Source organism: Stenella coeruleoalba (assembly GCF_951394435.1).
Source record: "Stenella coeruleoalba genome assembly, chromosome: 2".
Lineage (NCBI taxonomy): Eukaryota > Metazoa > Chordata > Mammalia > Artiodactyla > Delphinidae > Stenella > Stenella coeruleoalba.
In genome coordinates, this window is record NC_137147.1 from 164,071,470 (window position 1) to 164,089,810 (window position 18,341).

The following is an 18,341-nucleotide window of genomic DNA, read 5'->3' on the forward strand; positions in this document are numbered from 1 at the left end:
TCTTATGCACATCACACCCTGGAATGTGTTTATTTGCAGGCCTGTGTCTCCCACTGGACCAGAAGCTTCTTGAGGTTCAGCACCATATCTTATTCTGTTTTACACCTTCTACTCTGGCATGTGGTTGGCCCTCAACAGGTATGTGATGAAACTGAAAAAAAGTTCCAATGACAGCACGTTGAGCAGAGTTTCCTTCAACTCAAGTGTCTGTGTAAGCACAGAAGCCCCCTCTGCGAATCTCGAGGATGCTCCTCCACTCTGAGGGTCAGTGCAGTGAGCTCCCTGGGCGTTTCAGCTTTTCTCTTCTACACTGGTCTTAAGAGATCTGCTCACAGCATCACGCTGCATTGACCCACGTTCCTGGCCCAAGCCACTTCATCTCTGTTTGCCGCGTACAATGGGGGAAATTTAATGCACCGCGTTAGTCAACAGTCTTGAATTGCTAAGAAATAGTCTTGATTTGCTAAGTTATATCATTTACGGAATTTAACTAGAAGGAAGTCATTCCCCTTAAAAAAACAAAACAGGGCTTCCCTGGTGGCGCAGTGGTTGAGAGTCCGCCTGCTGATGCAGGGGACATGGGTTCGTGCCCCGGTCCGGGAAGATCCCACATGCCGCGGAGCGGCTGGGCCCGCGAGCCATGGCCACGGAGCCTGTGCGTCCGGAGCCTGTGCTACACAACGGGAGGGGCCACAACAGTGAGAGGCCCGCGTACCGCAAAAACAAAACAAAACAAATAAACAAATGCTACATCCCAAACCTCATCAGTTCACTGACCCAGCTGTGAGTTTTATGTCAGCAGCAGAGATGAAAAAGTTCATCAATACTATAAACACAGCAGCCTTAGACAAATTCATTTAATGTCACTGAATTGAGATCATTCTGTAAATCACCTGAAAAAGATTTTGTGGTATTTTTTCTGCCACGTAACTAATTTGTTCGTTCTTTTCTTTTTAACAGTCTATTTCATGGACTATGGTGTAGACAATGATATAAGTAGCATTCTACTAAGCGCTACTATTTCATAATGACACTGCCCTGACACCTATTATAACCAAAACAAATAAAATGTCAGTTACCTCCATCTCAGTAGCTACTTCCTAAAATTCACTTTCAGCTTTCCAAATGTCATAACAGCGTCATCTATCATTCTTCAAGAGCTACTAGTGACCCTTTAGACCTGCTCTAACGCTCGCGTCCATTTGAATCCAGTTGTGCAACGAGGAAGCTTCCTTCTCTTCCGAATCTGGTCTTAGATTTTGAAAATATAAATATCTTAGCCTCGGGGCACGAAAAGCTCCTTTGTGGAAAAGGCCATTGTCTTCCCTCCCTCAGAATCCTGCTGTTAAACTCACAATCATAGAAACCTGGTATTGCATAATGCACATAACTGGTTATGAATTTATGTATAAATATGGGGCTTTTTAGTATTCATCTCTCCCTCTCCCATTTATTAGAAAGAATATTCACTGTCTTGATTCTCATGGGCATGAAATATTACTGATTAGCTGACTCTACCCTTATTTTATTTATTTGATAAAGATTGCTGCTCAGGGCTTCCCTGGTGGCGCAGTGGTTAAGAATCCGCCTGCCAATGCAGGGGACATGGGTTCAAGCCCTGGTCCGGGAAGATCCCACATGCTGTGGAGCAACTAAGCCCGTGCACCACAACTACGGAGCCTGCGCTCTAGAGCCCATGAGCCACAACTACTGAGCCCGTGCGCCACAACTACTAAAGCCTGTGAGTCTAGAGCCCGTGCTCTGGAACAAGAGAAGCCACTGCAATGAGAAGCTCATGCACCACAATGAAGAGTAGCCCCCGCTTGCCACAACTAGAGAAAGCCTGTGCGCAGCAGCGAAGACCCAACGCAGCCAAGAATAAAATAAATAAATTTTAAAAAAAAAAAGATTGCTGGTCAATCGTTTCAGCAAGTTTGTTTGTTTGTTTTAGCTTTTGGCCACACCCCACAGCATGTGGGATCTTAGTTCCTGACCAGGGATTCCCCCCCCCTCCCCCGCCCCGACCAGGGATCAAACCCACACCCTCTGCACTGGAAGGCACAGTCTTAACTACTGGACTGCCGGGGAAGTCCCACTTTCAGCAAGTTTTGAAAGAAGAGTTAAAGCATTGGGATCCCAAAGATCTGGTTTTATGTCCCATTTCTTAAACTGTAATCTCAGGTAAAATTCTTAAAACTCTCTAAATTGTCATTTCTAATTTGTACAATGAGAATTAGTAACTGTATCTTTCCAAGTAGTTACTTAGGCTGAACGACTGTAGTCTTTTATATAATAAGCACATAGTCATTACCAGTTGACACTTCATATCCACGTCCAAAACTCAACTTCCGATGGTCTCCCCTCTAACCTCTCCGTGTTGGTTGATGATATTCCATCCTTCCTATTGTTTGCGTCAAAAACGTTGGAGTCATCTTTGGTTCCTCTTTCTCTCACACCCCATATCCACTTTGCCAGGAAACCCTATTGGCTCTACCTTTAAAATATATGCCGATTCCCAGAGCTTCCAAATAGGCTCCTTACTCTGTCCAACCTTTTCTCAAGCAATCAGAGTGGGCCTTTCACATGTAAGTCAGATCACATTACTCCTCTTCTCAGAATCCTGTAATGGGCCCTCAATTTAACTCAGGTAAAAGCCCACGTTTTCACGGTGGCTTACAAGACCCTTCACCCCCACTCTTACCTCTCCAACTACATCTCCTACTACTCTCTCCCTGCTCACTTACCTCTAGGCCACATGGGCGTCTTGTTCCTTAAACACACCAGGCTGACCCCTTCCTTACAGCCTTGGCACTGGCCGTTCCCTCTGCCTGGAACACTGCTCCCTCAGATAGTTAACTCCTGCAAACCTCTGCTCAGATCTTACCTTCTCAACGAGGCCAAGCCTGACCACCTTATTTAATACTGCAATTTTACTACGTTCAACTTTGCCCTTTTTAATAGGACTTTTCACTCACGAATACCTACATTATTTACTTATTTATTATGCTTACTGATGATTGTCTACATCTCCCCATTGGAATAGAAACTCCACAAATGCAGAGACCTTTGCCTCTTCTGTTCACCTAGAAGAGTGCTTGGTAAATATTTTTTTTTGAATGACTGGATTGTATTTAAAGCAGAAATCTAAGTAATATGGAAATTAGCAGTTCGCAAGTTACATATGCTTTACTGCACTTAAAAGTTATAGTTATCCCCTGATGAATCTTGGTCACTTCATTAATGACTAAGATACCACTCCTTCCACGGTACTTACTCTTAACCATTTGTAATCCACTATGTTTTAATGCTATTTAAGTTAAGTTGTCTTTACTTAATAGGACACCCTATTTATGACCATGCTTCAAGTCAGTGGAGATTCTAATTTGTTTCCCAAGTGCCGATATACTCTAATTCTCAGTTTGACACTTCTGCAAATGCATGTACGTGCTTTCTAAATGCTTTTTAAAAAATCAGCACATTCAGCATAATGATTACCTCTATCAAGAAAAAAGGGTCATTCTATTGGGAGGAAGTCAGAAGACGTATTGATAATATCTTACTTCTTAAGCTGGGTGATAGGTATCCAGATGTTGGCTTTATGATTATTTGCTGTAATTTACGTATATATCTTACACCTTCTCTTGTATGTATGAAATAATTAATAAAATCTAGTGTTTGCTTGTTCTCCTACCACTCTTTATTTTCCCTCCAGTTTGATATGATAGTTATCTATGGATGTAAATCTTCCAGCCAGTCTGTGAGGTAAATCACAGCTGCTGTGTGATTTAGCATTTATCCCCTCCCCCAGCCCACAGTCATCTCACTGATGAGTCTGTGATATGAGATCAAACCAGAAGGCTCTCCAGCAGAAATAGAAAAAAAGCTACTTACTACTTCATTGATTTAATCAACGTAGCCAGCTATCAAGAGGGACTGGAATATAATGAAGATAAAAATGAAATCACGATTGCTGCTAAAGCAGATTATTTTTTCAAAAGACATATATAAAGATAATAACTTCACAAGTGATTATAGCTTGTCTTCCCACTATTAACAAGGCACGTTCTTTGCTTGCCTACCTTCATTTCATCTTCCCTGACCCCAGGGTGGTGTAGGAATCTGATGGGTGCTCCCACAGCACACGATCTTGGTCACGTGTGGAACTGTAACTGCCCATTTATATCTCCCCTATTAAACCAGAACTTCACCGAGGAAAGGCCTCATTGTTTTTTCACCGTTTAAGCCCTTGTCCTTGGTACAGCGCTTCAAGTGCTGGTGTCATACTGGCTCAGTTCAAAGGTCAGCTCTGCTTCTCACTCCTTAGGTAAAAGCTTCTTAACCTCTCTGTGCTATCATTTCCTCAACCATAAAAGCTGATAATAGTATAAGCCCAGGATGTGAGGCTTAACGAAACAAGACGTCTAAATTAGCTACACAGGGTGTGGTACAAAATATAAGCTGAATAAATATAATTATTATTTACTACTACCATTTGGTGATAAAGAGGAAACTGAATTGACAGAGAAGAAAGACAATAGCTCTTATAATATGATTCTTAGTGATTCAAGAGCATAGATGATGTTCAGGAAATGTCTGGAAATGGAGTCATGAATTCAGGCTCTAGAGTATGTGCTGAGAAGGCGTGGTGCCTTGGAGTGGTGCTACGTTTCTGCCTGCACAAGCCTAAGGGTTGGTAGCCTAAGGGTGTGGCCCGTGCCTAAGCGTTGGGCCTGCTGGGTCTCAGGGTCTTATGACAGATTGATGGTACAATCCAGAAGTGGAACTCATATATCTGCACGTTTAGTAAATGTTATTTGAGTCCCAACTATGGTGCCAGGAACTTGGCTAGGTGATGGCGATGCGGTGCAATTGTAAATATCTTGGTGTGACAGACTATGAAACACAAACTTAATTTATTATAAGATTCTGCACTCACGGAAAGGTATGGGGTATAAAAATAACTAAAATAGAATTGAAGAGGATTCGAAGTAAGTGAAAATAGTCACGCTTTTTGAAAGTGGGATGGTTTGAAGAAATTCAAAGTGGCATATCAAATGCAGACACTCATGGTAATGCATTCTATAGGTAGTTCATTCTAACAGTAATAGGAAAATATCTAGAACTTTTAATTTGTTATTGAAAAAAGGCAAAAAAATAGTGGGTGATTGGTATACATTCTCAGGACATGAAAATACAAAAGATTTAATGGACACTACATAACCCAGTAAGTATTGCGCTTAAGATTTAAAGTAACTAAGTCATAAAGTAATCCATACTACAAAGTTATATTTCTTGAGAAGTAACACGTGAAGAATTTTGAAATCTAATATGGACCTGCCCAAGCTTGGGCATATCAACTCCCTACTGAAGTTTTTCAAAAGAATGGAAATTTGCCGTCTTACCTATAGGCCAAAAATTGACTGTTTTTAGAGGAACTTCTAAGGAACAAAGGCCTCGAAATATTTCAGAATCTAACAACACCTGTTATCATTATTTTCTCCATTCTTTCTTGTTAGTGATCAGCAATTCTAACTCTGTCAGCATTCCAGATAGGACAAATTCAAAGAATTATGGCAATTCCTCAATTGCTATTTTCATGACAGACATTTGGTAGGCCAATAATCATTATGGGTAAGTTATCTCAGGTCTAGAGAGATCAAAGCAACTTAATCAACGTCACTCTTTTCTAGTTAAAGGCAGATATGGAACAGAACCCAAGTCTTCCAAATACCCAGAAAAGACACAGATATTAGTAATAATGTGAACATTACTAAATGCTAAAAGTCTGAAGATGATATTAAATTTCTTAGACCTTTCACAACACATTGAGCAGACAGGAAATACCACCCGGAAGACATTACAGAAGTTTCGTAGCAGATCCTCTGTTAATTTTGCTAGCCCGGGTTCCTGTAAGACCGCCCATGTGCCGTCCCAGTATTTCAGTGAGGCCAGAGGGAAAACTGCCACTGGAGGTTTATTCAAAGGGACAAAGGCTCCCAAACACCCATTCAGAGGCCCTAGACTTTAAAATTAGTAGTAGCTGGTACCTTGGCCTTTATTTAAATCACATTATACCTGAGGAGTAATAAACTCATGAGCTTTTTCTTTATGTTACTTCCTCCGATACTCCCTTTCTTTCTATAACGATCACATTAAAAGTTATTTTTGAACCGCTTTGCCATGAGTGGCACTAGGAAAAAACACGTTTAGCGTTCCACAATGGTCTGAACGATAAAAAATGCCTTCCCAGAAGGAAAATAAGAGGTGCACTGGGCAAGGTCTTCAGGGGGACCCCTGCCCCGAGGTCCTCCTGGGTATAACGATCTCCTGGTTAGTTTGCTTCGTGCTCTAAAAGGATGCTCTGGATACTCATTCCGAGCCAAATTACAAAGCTTCTGCCTGGTGTCCACATCCTTCCTCTACCTTATTTTAAAACGAAAAGGACAATAATTCGGAGGAAAAGTTATTTTTAAAAAGAAGAAACAGCCGTCTGAAAGTTTTCAAAGAGGAAACACTCTAAGACGCATCAGACTGCGATCGTCACTCAAATTCTCACACTACTTGCACTCAATGCATAGCGCCCTGAAATACCCCCTGAAATGCGCCCCCCCGTGAAATACCCCCCGGGATTCCTTCAGCGTCGGTCAGCCCGGGGCTCCCGGACCCGTTGGACAGGCGAGGGTGTACCGGTTCCCCGTCTGACCTTGGAGCAATTTTCTGGGCAGGAAATCAGTCAAATATGACAAATCCGAACGCGGGGAAGACAAGCCCCAGCCCCAACCCCCCGCGGAGCTGGGTCAAGTGCAGGGGTCGGCGGAGGGGACTCCGGGGACCCGCTGCCCTGGAGGGCCCAGCGAGGGCCGCGCGTTCACCCGGCCGGCGCCGCGAGCTGGGTCGGGCCTCGGACCCTACAGGCCAGACTCCTGGTCGGGTGACCGCCCGGCGGGTCCCGGTGCAGCTCCCAGGGCCCCTGGGCGGGCCGGCGGCGCCGCTTACCTCGACGGCTGCGCGGGGCCTCGAGCGCGCGGGGCTGGGCCGGGAGGGCGACGCGGCGCTCTGGGCTGCGCTCCGGTTCAGGTCGGCAGCCTCTGGAGGAAGTGGTGTCAGCCCGCCCCTTCCCACGCAGCGCGCAGACGTGGAGCGCTCGGCGCGCGGCTCCGCATCGAGGTGCGAGGAGGCCGCCAGTCTGGAGACACACCCACAGATGTGGATAAAGACGCCTAAAGCTCGGGGGCTGCTTTTTTCGACTCCACGGGTTTGTGCCTCCTTTCGTCTTACCCCTCCCCCCTGCCCCACCCCCGAAGAAAACAACTTGGTTTTAATTCTGGGGAAAGTTGCGCCTTCCTCTCAGCCCTCCCCTACCTGCGCCGCGGGCCCTCCTCTCTCGGGAGCGACCCCCTGGGTTGTCGCCTCGATATATCAGTGGCTAAGGGATTGGGGGCCGGATGGCGGTTCCACAAAGGCCCAAGAAGCCGATTTCTTTTGCAACGGTCTTCCGAAGTGTTGACTTCAGCCCTTTCTGAGCTTCCTCTTTCGGGCCAGTTGTGCAAGGCCCGGCTTCCCTGCCGCGCGCAGCCCGCCCGCAGCGCACGCGGGAACCGGAGAGAAGCGGTTCCCCCCACCCCCACCCCCCGCGCCTGGCCGCAGGGTAGGCGCGGGACGGGGGTTAGGCGGTCTCCGCTGGAGCCGGGGCGGGGAAGGGCGCGCTTCGCAGCGGCGGTTTCTCAGCTCTCCGGTTGGCAACCGCCCCCCAAAGCTTAGCGGCACTCAGTTGGCCGGCGAGACTGTGGCTTCTCCCATAACGCTGGTGGAAGTCCAAAATGGTCTGAATCCTGTAGACAGGGATTGGGCAACAGCGACTTAATCTACATCTGCAGTGACCCTTTGACCCAGCGATCCCACTTCTAAGAATGTATTACAGAGATACAGTGATGCAAATGAAATAATGCGTACGCACCAGGCCACTCTTGGACACACAATTTGTCATCGCAAAGGACTAAGTGGAAATAACGCCGTGACTTTTGAAAGTGGCGTGTCCAGAGAGAAAGTGGGTGAGATCTGAAAACATAGCAGTTAAAGTCAGTTAGATTTGGAAATGTGGTTGAATTCACCTGTCCTTCCTCTCTACAGCTGGGTTGTCAAGGACTTATATGTGGGGAAGGGGGTGATGAAAGAGTAGGACAGTGGTAGAGGATGGGGACCAAGAGGTAGGCAGGCGCCAGACCAAGCAGGGCCTGGGGCTCAGCCTTGAGGACTTTGGGTTTTATTCTAATTGCAACGGGGAGCTATGGGAAGGCGTTTAGCAAGTGATTTGATTTCTTCTGTGTGCCATCCTACTGGCTTGTGATTGGAAAATCAGTCGGACGGGGCAAGAGGAAAAGCAGTAAGAGAGCACTCAGGAGGCTGTGGTAACAGTCCAGATGAAAGGTGATGGTAGCTTTGGTGAGGATTCTACTGCGGGGATGGTGAGAAGAGTTTGGATCCAAGACACATTATGAAACCAGAACCAACAACATTTGCTGATGGGCTGGGGTGGGAGTGGGAGAGTGGCAGAAGGGATTAGAAATCGAATGCAAACCAGTGGGACTGGTGTCCTGGGAGCTCTGGTGTGAGGCACGGCTAGATGGAGAAAGGTCAGTAGGGACAAACTGTATAGGACCACGTGGACCACGTCCAGGATTGTTTTTTCATCCTAAAAGCAATGAGATTGTGTAAAATAATATCTCAAGCCTCTATTTTCTTTGTAAAGTAAGAAAAGAAGCAGGGTCATCAGCTGGGGGTGAGATAGGAGGTTAGCGGGTCACAGATTTAGGGAGCTGGAGAAAGTTGTTTTTTTGTTAATGTTTATTTCCTTATTTGGCAGCGCTGGTTCTTAGTGGCATACAGGATCTTTAGTTGTGGCATGTGGACTCTTAGTTGCGGCATGTGAGATCTAATTCCCTGACCAGGGATGGAACCCGGGCCCCCTGCATTGGGAATGCGGAGTCTTAACCACTGGACCACCAGGGAAGTCCCAAGAAAAGTTTAACGAGGTCATTGCAGAGAATCCGAGAGTGTGTTGCTCAGAAAAATATAATGGGATTTCCAGGCAACCTGAAAGCCTGAAATTGGTGATGGTGGTGGAAGCAGTCTGCTTAGTCGTGTGGCTCTCCTGCAGGGCTAGGTTACCTGGGTTTGGAGAAAGTTTAGTTGTAATGGGAGTGGCCAAAAACAAGCCAGCTGGAAGGATGGGTCATTGTGGTCAGAAGGTAAGCAGATTGAATTTTGCTCCTGGAGGCAGTGAGATTAGTTGACAATGTCCAGGGTGTGACCAAGGGCCCGGGTGTCCGAGTTGATCAAGGAAATGAGGCCAAAGGGTAGCTAACTGTTAAGTCACCCAGGATTAGGGTGGCCACATAAAATTGTTGAGGCTGGGACACTTTTGAGGGTACCAAAGTGCTAACTGGATGAGAAATCAGGAAACAGGTGTAATGCATGACTCTTCCAGGCAAACAGAATGATAAGATTTAAGCCCATCTTAAAGGAAGATTGGGAGTCAGGTGTCAGGGATTTGAAGTGAGAGAGCAGGAGTGGCTGGGATTTGGGAAGATGACAGTCTGAAGAGGTGAACAGAATAGTTTACTCAAATGGCGTGAGCCTCGAGAAAAATGTGTTTGGTCTTTGTTTTGTTTTGAAAAAAAAGCCGAGCCACTAAAATGTCTGCAGGTAGCAATGGGGAGCACAGGGAACGGCAAACCCACCTTCTGAACTTAAGGTGCACGGAGTGTGAGAGAATAAACTACTTTCCCTTAAGAAAGTTGTAGTGGAAAGTCTGCAAGGGCAAAGTTAAAGCCCCAGGTAGAGGAACGCTCCAGAAAGAGCTTCAAGACACAGGAGTGGCAGTGAACGAGTTTGGGAGATGGCTGATTGAATCACAGGCAAGGAAGAACCGAATATCCTGGAATGATGATGTGGGAGAAAATTCTCCAGGTGGCACCCTCTTTGGGTAGGGACTCTCTGGAATATCTCTGCAGAGGGTGGCTAGTGGCTAGAGAATGCAGGGGAACTCAGTTTACTTAATTGAACTGGATTTTTACTGTGTTTCTTACAGCCTCACTCTTTTGGCATGTCTACCAAGTCCAACATGTATTTTTGCCCATTTCCTCCAGGCTAAAGAGCGCTTTCACCTTTTTGCAGGGACCTGGGTTGACGTGAAGTAAGAATCCTGCTACTATTTTTTTTGGAGTGGAGAGGGATTTTTTTTCCTTTGGTTGAGCACTTTGTAAAGTTTTGCCCATTTATTTTATTCGGCTTGCTCTTAATAGTAAGGAATGTTTGTTTCTGATATAAATATCTAACTTTTATGCTGTCTGCAGCAGACTGTATTTTCCAAAGATGGCCAGGACCATCTCTCCCTTCCCCATCAAGAGCTGGAATCTGTTCCTTTCCATCCCCCTTGAATCCAAGCAGGCTCTGTGACTGCTTTGACCAAAAGAAGGCAGCAGAAATGGTGGTGGACTTTGCACTTAACTGGCTCTTTCCGCCCTGAGGTGAGAGAGGCCACATGGGGCAACATTGAAGCATCAGATGTGAGGTGAAGGCGCCGTCTTGGGCACCCAGCCCCTGTCCGGGACTCCCGCCCCAACTCTTATCTAAATGCAGCTGCATGAGAGACCAGGGGGAAGAACCACCCAGCTGAGTCCAATCAACCCACAGATCCCTGAGAGATTATGATAAATAGCTGTGTGAACCTCTAGGTTTTGGCTTGTTCACAGCTGGAGATACTCAAGATACCATCTTCGGTACCTCTGCTTCTCATTTTTCTGTCCTGGTAAAGTTCCTGTGCTTTACTTTATAAAATATAAATTGGTAATAAAAAATAACTCTGCTCATGATTTCTATTTTAACCATAACATGCATATGTAATTAGTATATTACTAATTATATGTTTTCCATATAGTATATATTTTTCCTCTTGCCTGTTAACCAGACTCTCCCTCTGCCTGACCCACTCAGTCCTCTGGCCTTTGTTCATCTCCCTCAGCCAACCCCTTCCTGCTCCACCCCAGTGACAGTCAGTGGGAGGAGAACAGAAAGGAAAGGATGGAAGAATAGCCCCAGGAGGAGAAGGCTGGGGAAGAAGAGAGAGCCCGAGAAGGCTTGGGAGAGAATTTTTGGTGGGGAGCTGAGAGCAAAGCAAGGAGAAAGATGTTTGGGGACACTTCAGGGTATGAGAGAGGCAGAGAGTGAGAAGAAGGGGTAGAAGGGGGTTTTAAGAATGGTGGGCTTGGTTTAAAATTAAATGTGGCTGTTAGTTTTTTTGCACTGACACTGCACAGAGGCTATGCCGGTGGAAGCCCAGTGTTAGGTTACTTAATAAGCATTAACATCTGTGACATATTGAGATACATATGCATACACTGTCTCCCCAGAACTTGTGTCTCTAAAGCAGTTATCATTGCTACCTAGTATCATTGGCTGAAAGTATGAAACAGATAGGGATTGATTTATAAGGAACCAAATCCATTCAAAGTGGCTCAGGCACAAAGGAGAAGTTCTTGGAGAAAAACTCTGACAGCTCATTGAACTCAGGAAGTATATCTGGGTCTCTTGAGAGACTATGCTAAGAACCAGAGGATCACTAGGAATTCTCTCCATCTCTTGTTTTCTTTTCTTGTTTTTTTTTTTTTCAATTTAAAAAATTGTGGTAAAAATACATACGTAAAATTTATCATCTTAACCATTTTAAGTGTACAGTTCAGTGGTATTAAATACATTCATACTGTTGTACGACCATCACCACCATCCCTCTCCATAGCTCTTTTCATCTTGCAAAACCAAAACTCTGTACTTACTGAACCCTAATTCCCCAGTCTCCCCTCCTGCAGCCCCTGGTAACCACCTTTCTGCTTTCTGTCTCTATGAGTTTGACTAAGTGTCTCATATAAATAGAATCATACAGTGTTTGTCTTTTTGAAACTAGCTTGTTTCACTTACATGTTGTCCTTAAACTTCATCCATGTTGTAGCATAAATCAGAATGTCCTTCCTTTTTAAGGCCGAATAATATTCCACTTCTTGTGTATACACATTTTGCTTATCCATTCTTTCATCCGTGGACACTTGTTTTACTTCCACGTTTTAGCTTTTGTGAATAAAGCTGCCATGAACATGGGTATGCAAATATCTCTTTGAATCCTTGCTTTTAATCATTTTGAGTATATATCCAGAAGTGGAATTGCTGGATCATATGGTAATTCTATTTTTAATTTTTGAGGAGCTGTCATGCCGTTATCCACAGTGACTGTACAATTTTATGTTCCCACCAACAGTGCACAAGTGTTCTGATTTCTCCACATCCTGTTTGTTTCTAGTAGCTATGTTAATAGGTGTGAGGTGGTATCTCATAGTAGTTTTAATTTGCATTTCTCTAATGATTAGTGACATTGAATATTATTTCATGTGCTTGTTGACCATTTGTATATCTTCTTTGAAGAAATGTCTATTCAAGTCCTTTGCCCATTTTTGAATTGGTTTGTTTTTGTTGTTGAATTTTAGGAGTTCTCTATATATTCTGGATATTAATCTCTTATTATATATGTGAATTGCAAATATTTTCTCCCATTCTATGGGTTGTCTTTTTACTCTGTGACTTGTTTTTTGATGAACAAAAGTTTTCAATTTTCATGAAGTTAAATATGTCTATTTTTCCTTTGGTTGCCTGTGCCTTTGGTGTCATAGCTAAGAAATCACTACCAAATCCAATGTCATGATTTTTGCCCTATGTTTTCTTCTAAAGTTTCATAGTTTTACATCTTATATTTAAGTCTTTGATCCATTTGGAGTTGGCTTTTGTGTATGTTGTTAGGTAAGGGTCCAGCTTCATTCTTTTGTATGTGGATATCCAGTTTTCCCAACACTACTTTTTTTAAAAGACTGTCTTTTTCCCCATTGTATGGTCTTGACACCCTTGTCCAGAATCATTTGGCCATATATGTGAGGGTTTGTTTCTGGGCTTTCTCTTCTATTCTATTTGTCTATATGTTTATCTTTATGCCAGTACCACACTGTTTTAATTACTATAGCTTTGTAGAAAGTTTTGAAACCAGGAAGTGTGGGTCCTCCAGATTTTTTCTTCTTTTTTCAAGATTGTTTTGGCTATCCAGAGCCCCTTGGGATTCCATATGGGCTTTAGGATGGGGTTTTATATTTATGGGAAAATGTCATTAGGATTTTGATAGAGTTTACATTGAATCTGTAGATTATATTGGGTAGTGTTGACATCTTAACAATACTAAGTCTTCCAATTCATGAACATGAGTTGCATTTCCCTTTATTTATTTCTTTAATTTCTTTCAACAATGTTTTCCTTGTAGTTTTCCTTGTACAAGTCTTTCACCTCCCTGGTTAAATTAATTCCTAAGTACTTTATTCTTTTTGATGTTATTGTAAATTAAATTGTTTTCATAATTTCCTTTTCAGATTGTTCATTTTTAGTGTATAGAAATGCAGCTGGTTTTTTCATGTTGACTTTGTATCCTGCTACTTTGCTGAATTCATTTATTAGTTCTAACAGTGTGAGTGTATGTGTGTGTGTGTGTGTGTGTGTAATCTTTAGGATTTTCTACATACTATTAGGAAATCTTTAGGATTTTCTACTATTAGAAAATCCAGGATTTTCTAATAGTATAATGTAGATCATGTACATCCTAAAGATCATTTAGGATTTCTACATATAAGATCATGTCATCTGCAAACAGATAATTTCACTTCTTCTTTTCCAATTTGAATGTCTTTTATTTCTTTTTCTTGCCTAATTGTTCCGGCTAGAACTTCTAGTACGATGTTGAGTAAAAGTGGTGAGAGTACACATCCTTGTCTTGTCCTTGATCTTAGAAGAAAAGCTTTGAGACTTTCACCACTGAGGATGATGTTTGCTGTGGGATTTTTGAAAGGGATTTCATTGAATCCATAGATTGTTTTGGATAGTAGGGACATTTTTACAACATTAATTCTTCCAATCCATGAGCATGGAATATCTTTCCATTTATTTGTGTCTTCTTCAACTTCTTTCCTCAACGTCTTATAGATTTTGGTGTATAGATCTTTAACTTTTTTGGTTAAAATTTTTCCTGAGTAGTTTTGATACTATTGTAAATGGGGATGTTTTCTTTATTTCTTTTTCAGGTAGTTCATTGTTAGTGTGTAGAAATGCAGCTGATTTTTGCATGTTGATATTGTGTTCTGAAACTTTACTGAATTCTTTGTTTATATCTAACAGTTCTTAGTGGCATCGTTAGGGTTTTCTATATACATCATGTCATCAGCAAAGAGAGACAAATTTACCTGTTCCTTTCTGAGTTGGATGCCTTTTATTTCTTTGCTTGTCTAATTTTTCTAGCTAGGAATTCCAGTACTATGTTGAATAGACGTGGTGAAAGTGGGCACCTTTGTCTTGTTCTTGATATTAAAGGAAAAGCTTTCAACCTTTCACTATTGAGTATAATGTTAGTTGCAGGCTTGTTTTATACGGACTTTATTATGTTGAGGTTTGTACCTTCTTTACCCAATTTGTTGAGTTTATCATGAAAGGATGTTGAATTTTGTTAAATGCTTTTTCTGCGTCTATTGAGATGATCATATGATTTTTGTCTTCATTCTACTAGTGTGGTGTATCACACTGATTGATTTGCATATGTTAAACCATACTTGCATCCCAGGAATAAAACCCAGTTGATCATGGTGTATGATTCTTTTAATGTGCTGTTGGATTCAGTTTGCTAATATTTTGTTGAGGATTTTTACATCTATGTTCATCAGGAATATAAACCTGTAAATTTCTTTTCTTGTAGTGTCCTTATTTGGTTTTGGTATGAGGGTAATGCTGGCCTCATAAAATGAGTTTGGGAGTGTTGCCTCATTTTCAATTTTTTTGAAGAGTTTGAGTAGAATTAGCATCAATCTCTCTTTAAATGTTTGGTAGAATTCATCCATGAATCCATTTGGTCCTGGGCTTTCCTTTTTTGGGAGATTTTTGATTACTGATTGATTCACCTTATTTGTTATTGGTCTGTTCAGATTTTCTATGTCTTCATGATTTAGTCTTGATAGATTGTATATTTCCAGGAATTTACCCATTTCTTCTAAGTCGTCCGATTATTTGGCATATAATTGTTCATCGTAGTCTCTTATGATCCTGTGTATTTATGTAGTATCATTTACATGTATCCTTTTTCATTTATAATTTTAATTATTTGAGTCCTCTCTCTTTTTTTGGTAAGTCTAGCTAAAATTTGTCAATTTTGTTTATGTTTTCAAAAAAACCAACCAACTCTTTAGTTTCATTGATCTTTTTATTATTTTTCTCTTGTCTGTTTAATGTATTTCTGCTCCAATGTTTGTTATCTCCTTTCTGCTGATGCTAACTTTGGACTTAGTTTGTCTTGTTTTTCAAGTTACTAGAGGTGTAAAGTTAGGTTTTTATTTGAGGTCTTTTTTCTTAAGATAGACATTTACTGCTATAAAATTCCCTTTTAGAACTGTTTTTGCTGCATACCATAAGTTTTGGTATGTTGTGTTTCCATTTTCCTTTTCTCAGGATATACTTTGGTTTCCCTTTTGATTTCTTCTTTTACCCAGTCGTTCTTCAGAAGCATGTTGTTTCATTTCCACATATTTGTGAATTTTCTAGTTTTCCTCTTGTTATTGATTTCTAGTTTCATACCATTGTGGTCAAAAAAGATACTTGGTATAATTACAATCTCTCTGGTAAGGGAAGACTTTCACCGTGGAGGTGCAGACACTGGTGCATGCTGTGACCCCAGGTCTAGTGGTGCAGGTTGCCAAGTGCAGGGGCACGTGGTAGCACCCAGTCTGGGGGAACGTGATGGCTCACTGACTCGGGCTGTTGGGTTCCACAGCATCATGTGTGGTCCTTGGTGAGCACTGCATGAGGAGCAGGGAAAGGTCTGCAAAGGCTGCAAGAGCTATTGGGGTCCTCAGCAGTGTCTCCAGGTTCAGTGGATAGGGACTAGGGCAAGCAGCGGCAGGGACTGGCACTGGTGGTGTGCACATGCCTAGCTGTGGTGGCCAGCTGCAGGTGCCTGTGGAATGGAAGCCGGTGAAATCTGCGAGGGGTCTCTGGCGGCTCTGGTGGATGTTGGTTTCTTCGGTAGTGAAGGCTGCTGGGTCTGTGTCTAGAGCAGGTCCCTGAGAAACCATGATCCTTCCTGCTGTATGGCTACTCTCAGTAGCCTCTGATTTTCTTTATCATTCCTAGTCATTTGTATATATCTCAGCTTTGCTGGTCTCTGGTTGGGGTGAAACTGAAGTGGGACCTTTTTTGGGGGCCCAGAAAGACTGGGAAGCTGGTTTCTCTCCCTGCTCTTCCTCTTCCTGTGAGGGGAACTGTTTCTAACGGAGTTCTCTCTTGATGCTTAGCAATGCTGTCCTGGGGGATGGGATGGTGCAGGCAAAATGAGGCTGTCTTCCTTCCCGTTTTGTGTGGTTATTCTCAAGTTTTTTTGTTCCACTGTGTTAAATTTCGTCAGTGAACTCCAGAGCTCTCCCAGTGCTGTTTTTGTTTGTCGATAGCTGTCTAATTATTGATCTTTGTTGGGCTGTGGAGACTAGAGTCCCCATACTCTGCCATCTTGGTTACTTCATTCTCCCTGATAGACATTAAAATATATGTAACATATACACACGTATTAGATACATGAAAACAAAGCTAGCCCCCTCTTTCATACTATATACAGAAAGAGTAAAGAAATTAATATTAGAAAATGTTAGCACAAGTTCGTGTGCCTGATGCCTAGTGAGGCCAAACAAACTGAAACGTTGGAGTTTGGAGCAGAGAAAGGTTTATTGCAGGGCTATGCAAAGAGATTGGCGGCTCATTTCTCTGAATTAGTAAGAAATAGAAAACACATAAGGAAAGAAAGGGCAAAGGTGATTCATTGAAGATAAAATTTAAATAACTAATAAATATATGAAGAGATACTCACACTGGTGAAAGTTAAACAAGGAGTTTATTTTATTTTATTTTTGCGGTACGCAGGCCTCTCACTGTTGTGGCCTGTCCCGCTGCAGAGCACAGGCTCCGGACGCGCAGGCTCAGCGGCCATGGCTCACGGGCCCAGCCGCTCCGCGGCACGTGGGATCTTCCCGGACCGGGGCACGAACCCGTGTCCCCTGCATTGGCGGGCGGACTCTCAACCACTGCGCCACCAGGGAAGTCTGGGAGTTTATATTTTTAAATCATGTAACTGGCAGGGAAAAAAAAAGAAACAAAGGGGAGGGATCACACTGTGTGCTGTCAGGGTTGCAGGAAAGCAGATCTTCTCTTACTTTGCTTCTGGAAGTAGTGAATTGCTGTGCCTTTTCTGAATGTAATCTGACCACATCTACCAAAATAAAAAAACTCATTCTCTTTGGCAGAGGGATTCCAGTTTGGAAATCTGTCTTATGGAGATAGTGGTATGTAAAGCCATATGTTCCTGGATATTTGTTACAGCTTTGTTTATAGTGGCAGGAAAACTGAAAATGATTATGTTGGCAGTTACTAAATGACTAATTTAGGAGGATGTTAAAAAACCAAAGATTCATTCACGAGAAGATTCTGACATGGAGCCATGTCTTGTGACCTTGTTCCTGTAGCAAAAACTGTGCCAGGGGAGGAAGTGCCTTGACCTTGATTTCAATATTTTACAAGAATGACTTTTTATCTTGGAGGCTTCTCTACGTGAAGTTTAGGTATTTGTGTTCATCATTATCTGTTCTGCTTTGCTTAGGTGTGGAGTTTGGAAATTCTTTCCGATAGAGGGAGGATTGCCTAGATGTACAACTAAATAATCCTGGGGCCTTGTACATGCTAAACAGAGTGTGGTTTATCTCTACAACATATTTATGTGTATAGATATATAATTTTTATATCTTGGTATATCAATATATATGATATTAGATATAGATATGATATGGATGTGATATGCATTGACAGAGCTGGGGAATGTCCATGATTGTTATCAAATGAGAAAGGCAACGTGCTGAGAAATATCCATGATATGCTCTCAGTGTTGTGAGATCAGATACATTCCCTGTATATTAGCATTTATTCACATTAATTTGGGGAAATTTGTTGAGGAAATAACATCAGCTTATTAAAATCAAGTTTTTTAGCACATAGTATGTCTTTCACTTTACAAATCTCAGATAGTTTCTTCTGTTGCAATGAGCATGTATTACTTTAATTAATTTTTGTAAAACACACAGACTTTAATCTTTGCTGAACTGCAAATGGATTAGTAAGTTTCTGGACTTTTGGGGGGAAATTCTAGCTCTAACCTTGCCTTCCTTTTACCCATC

The 18,341-nt window shown here is 42.5% G+C and overlaps 2 protein-coding genes across 5 annotated transcripts in view; one reads left to right on the forward strand and one right to left on the reverse strand.

The window, feature by feature from the left end:
• Positions 1–7,113, reverse strand: part of APBB1IP (amyloid beta precursor protein binding family B member 1 interacting protein) — a 102,909-nt gene extending 95,796 nt beyond the window's left edge. For both annotated transcript variants that reach the window (XM_079907674.1, XM_079907675.1), the window contains exon 1: positions 6,997–7,113. The gene's annotated coding sequence lies outside the window, so the exon portion shown is untranslated. The remainder of the gene's footprint in view (positions 1–6,996) is intronic.
• Positions 6,638–18,341, forward strand: part of LOC307179009 (uncharacterized protein) — a 36,322-nt gene continuing 24,618 nt past the window's right edge. For all 3 annotated transcript variants that reach the window (XM_079907731.1, XM_079907732.1, XM_079907733.1), the window contains exon 1: positions 6,638–7,255. In XM_079907731.1, coding sequence (XP_079763857.1) covers positions 6,740–7,255 — 516 coding nt within the window. In that variant the 5' untranslated portion in view covers positions 6,638–6,739. The remainder of the gene's footprint in view (positions 7,256–18,341) is intronic.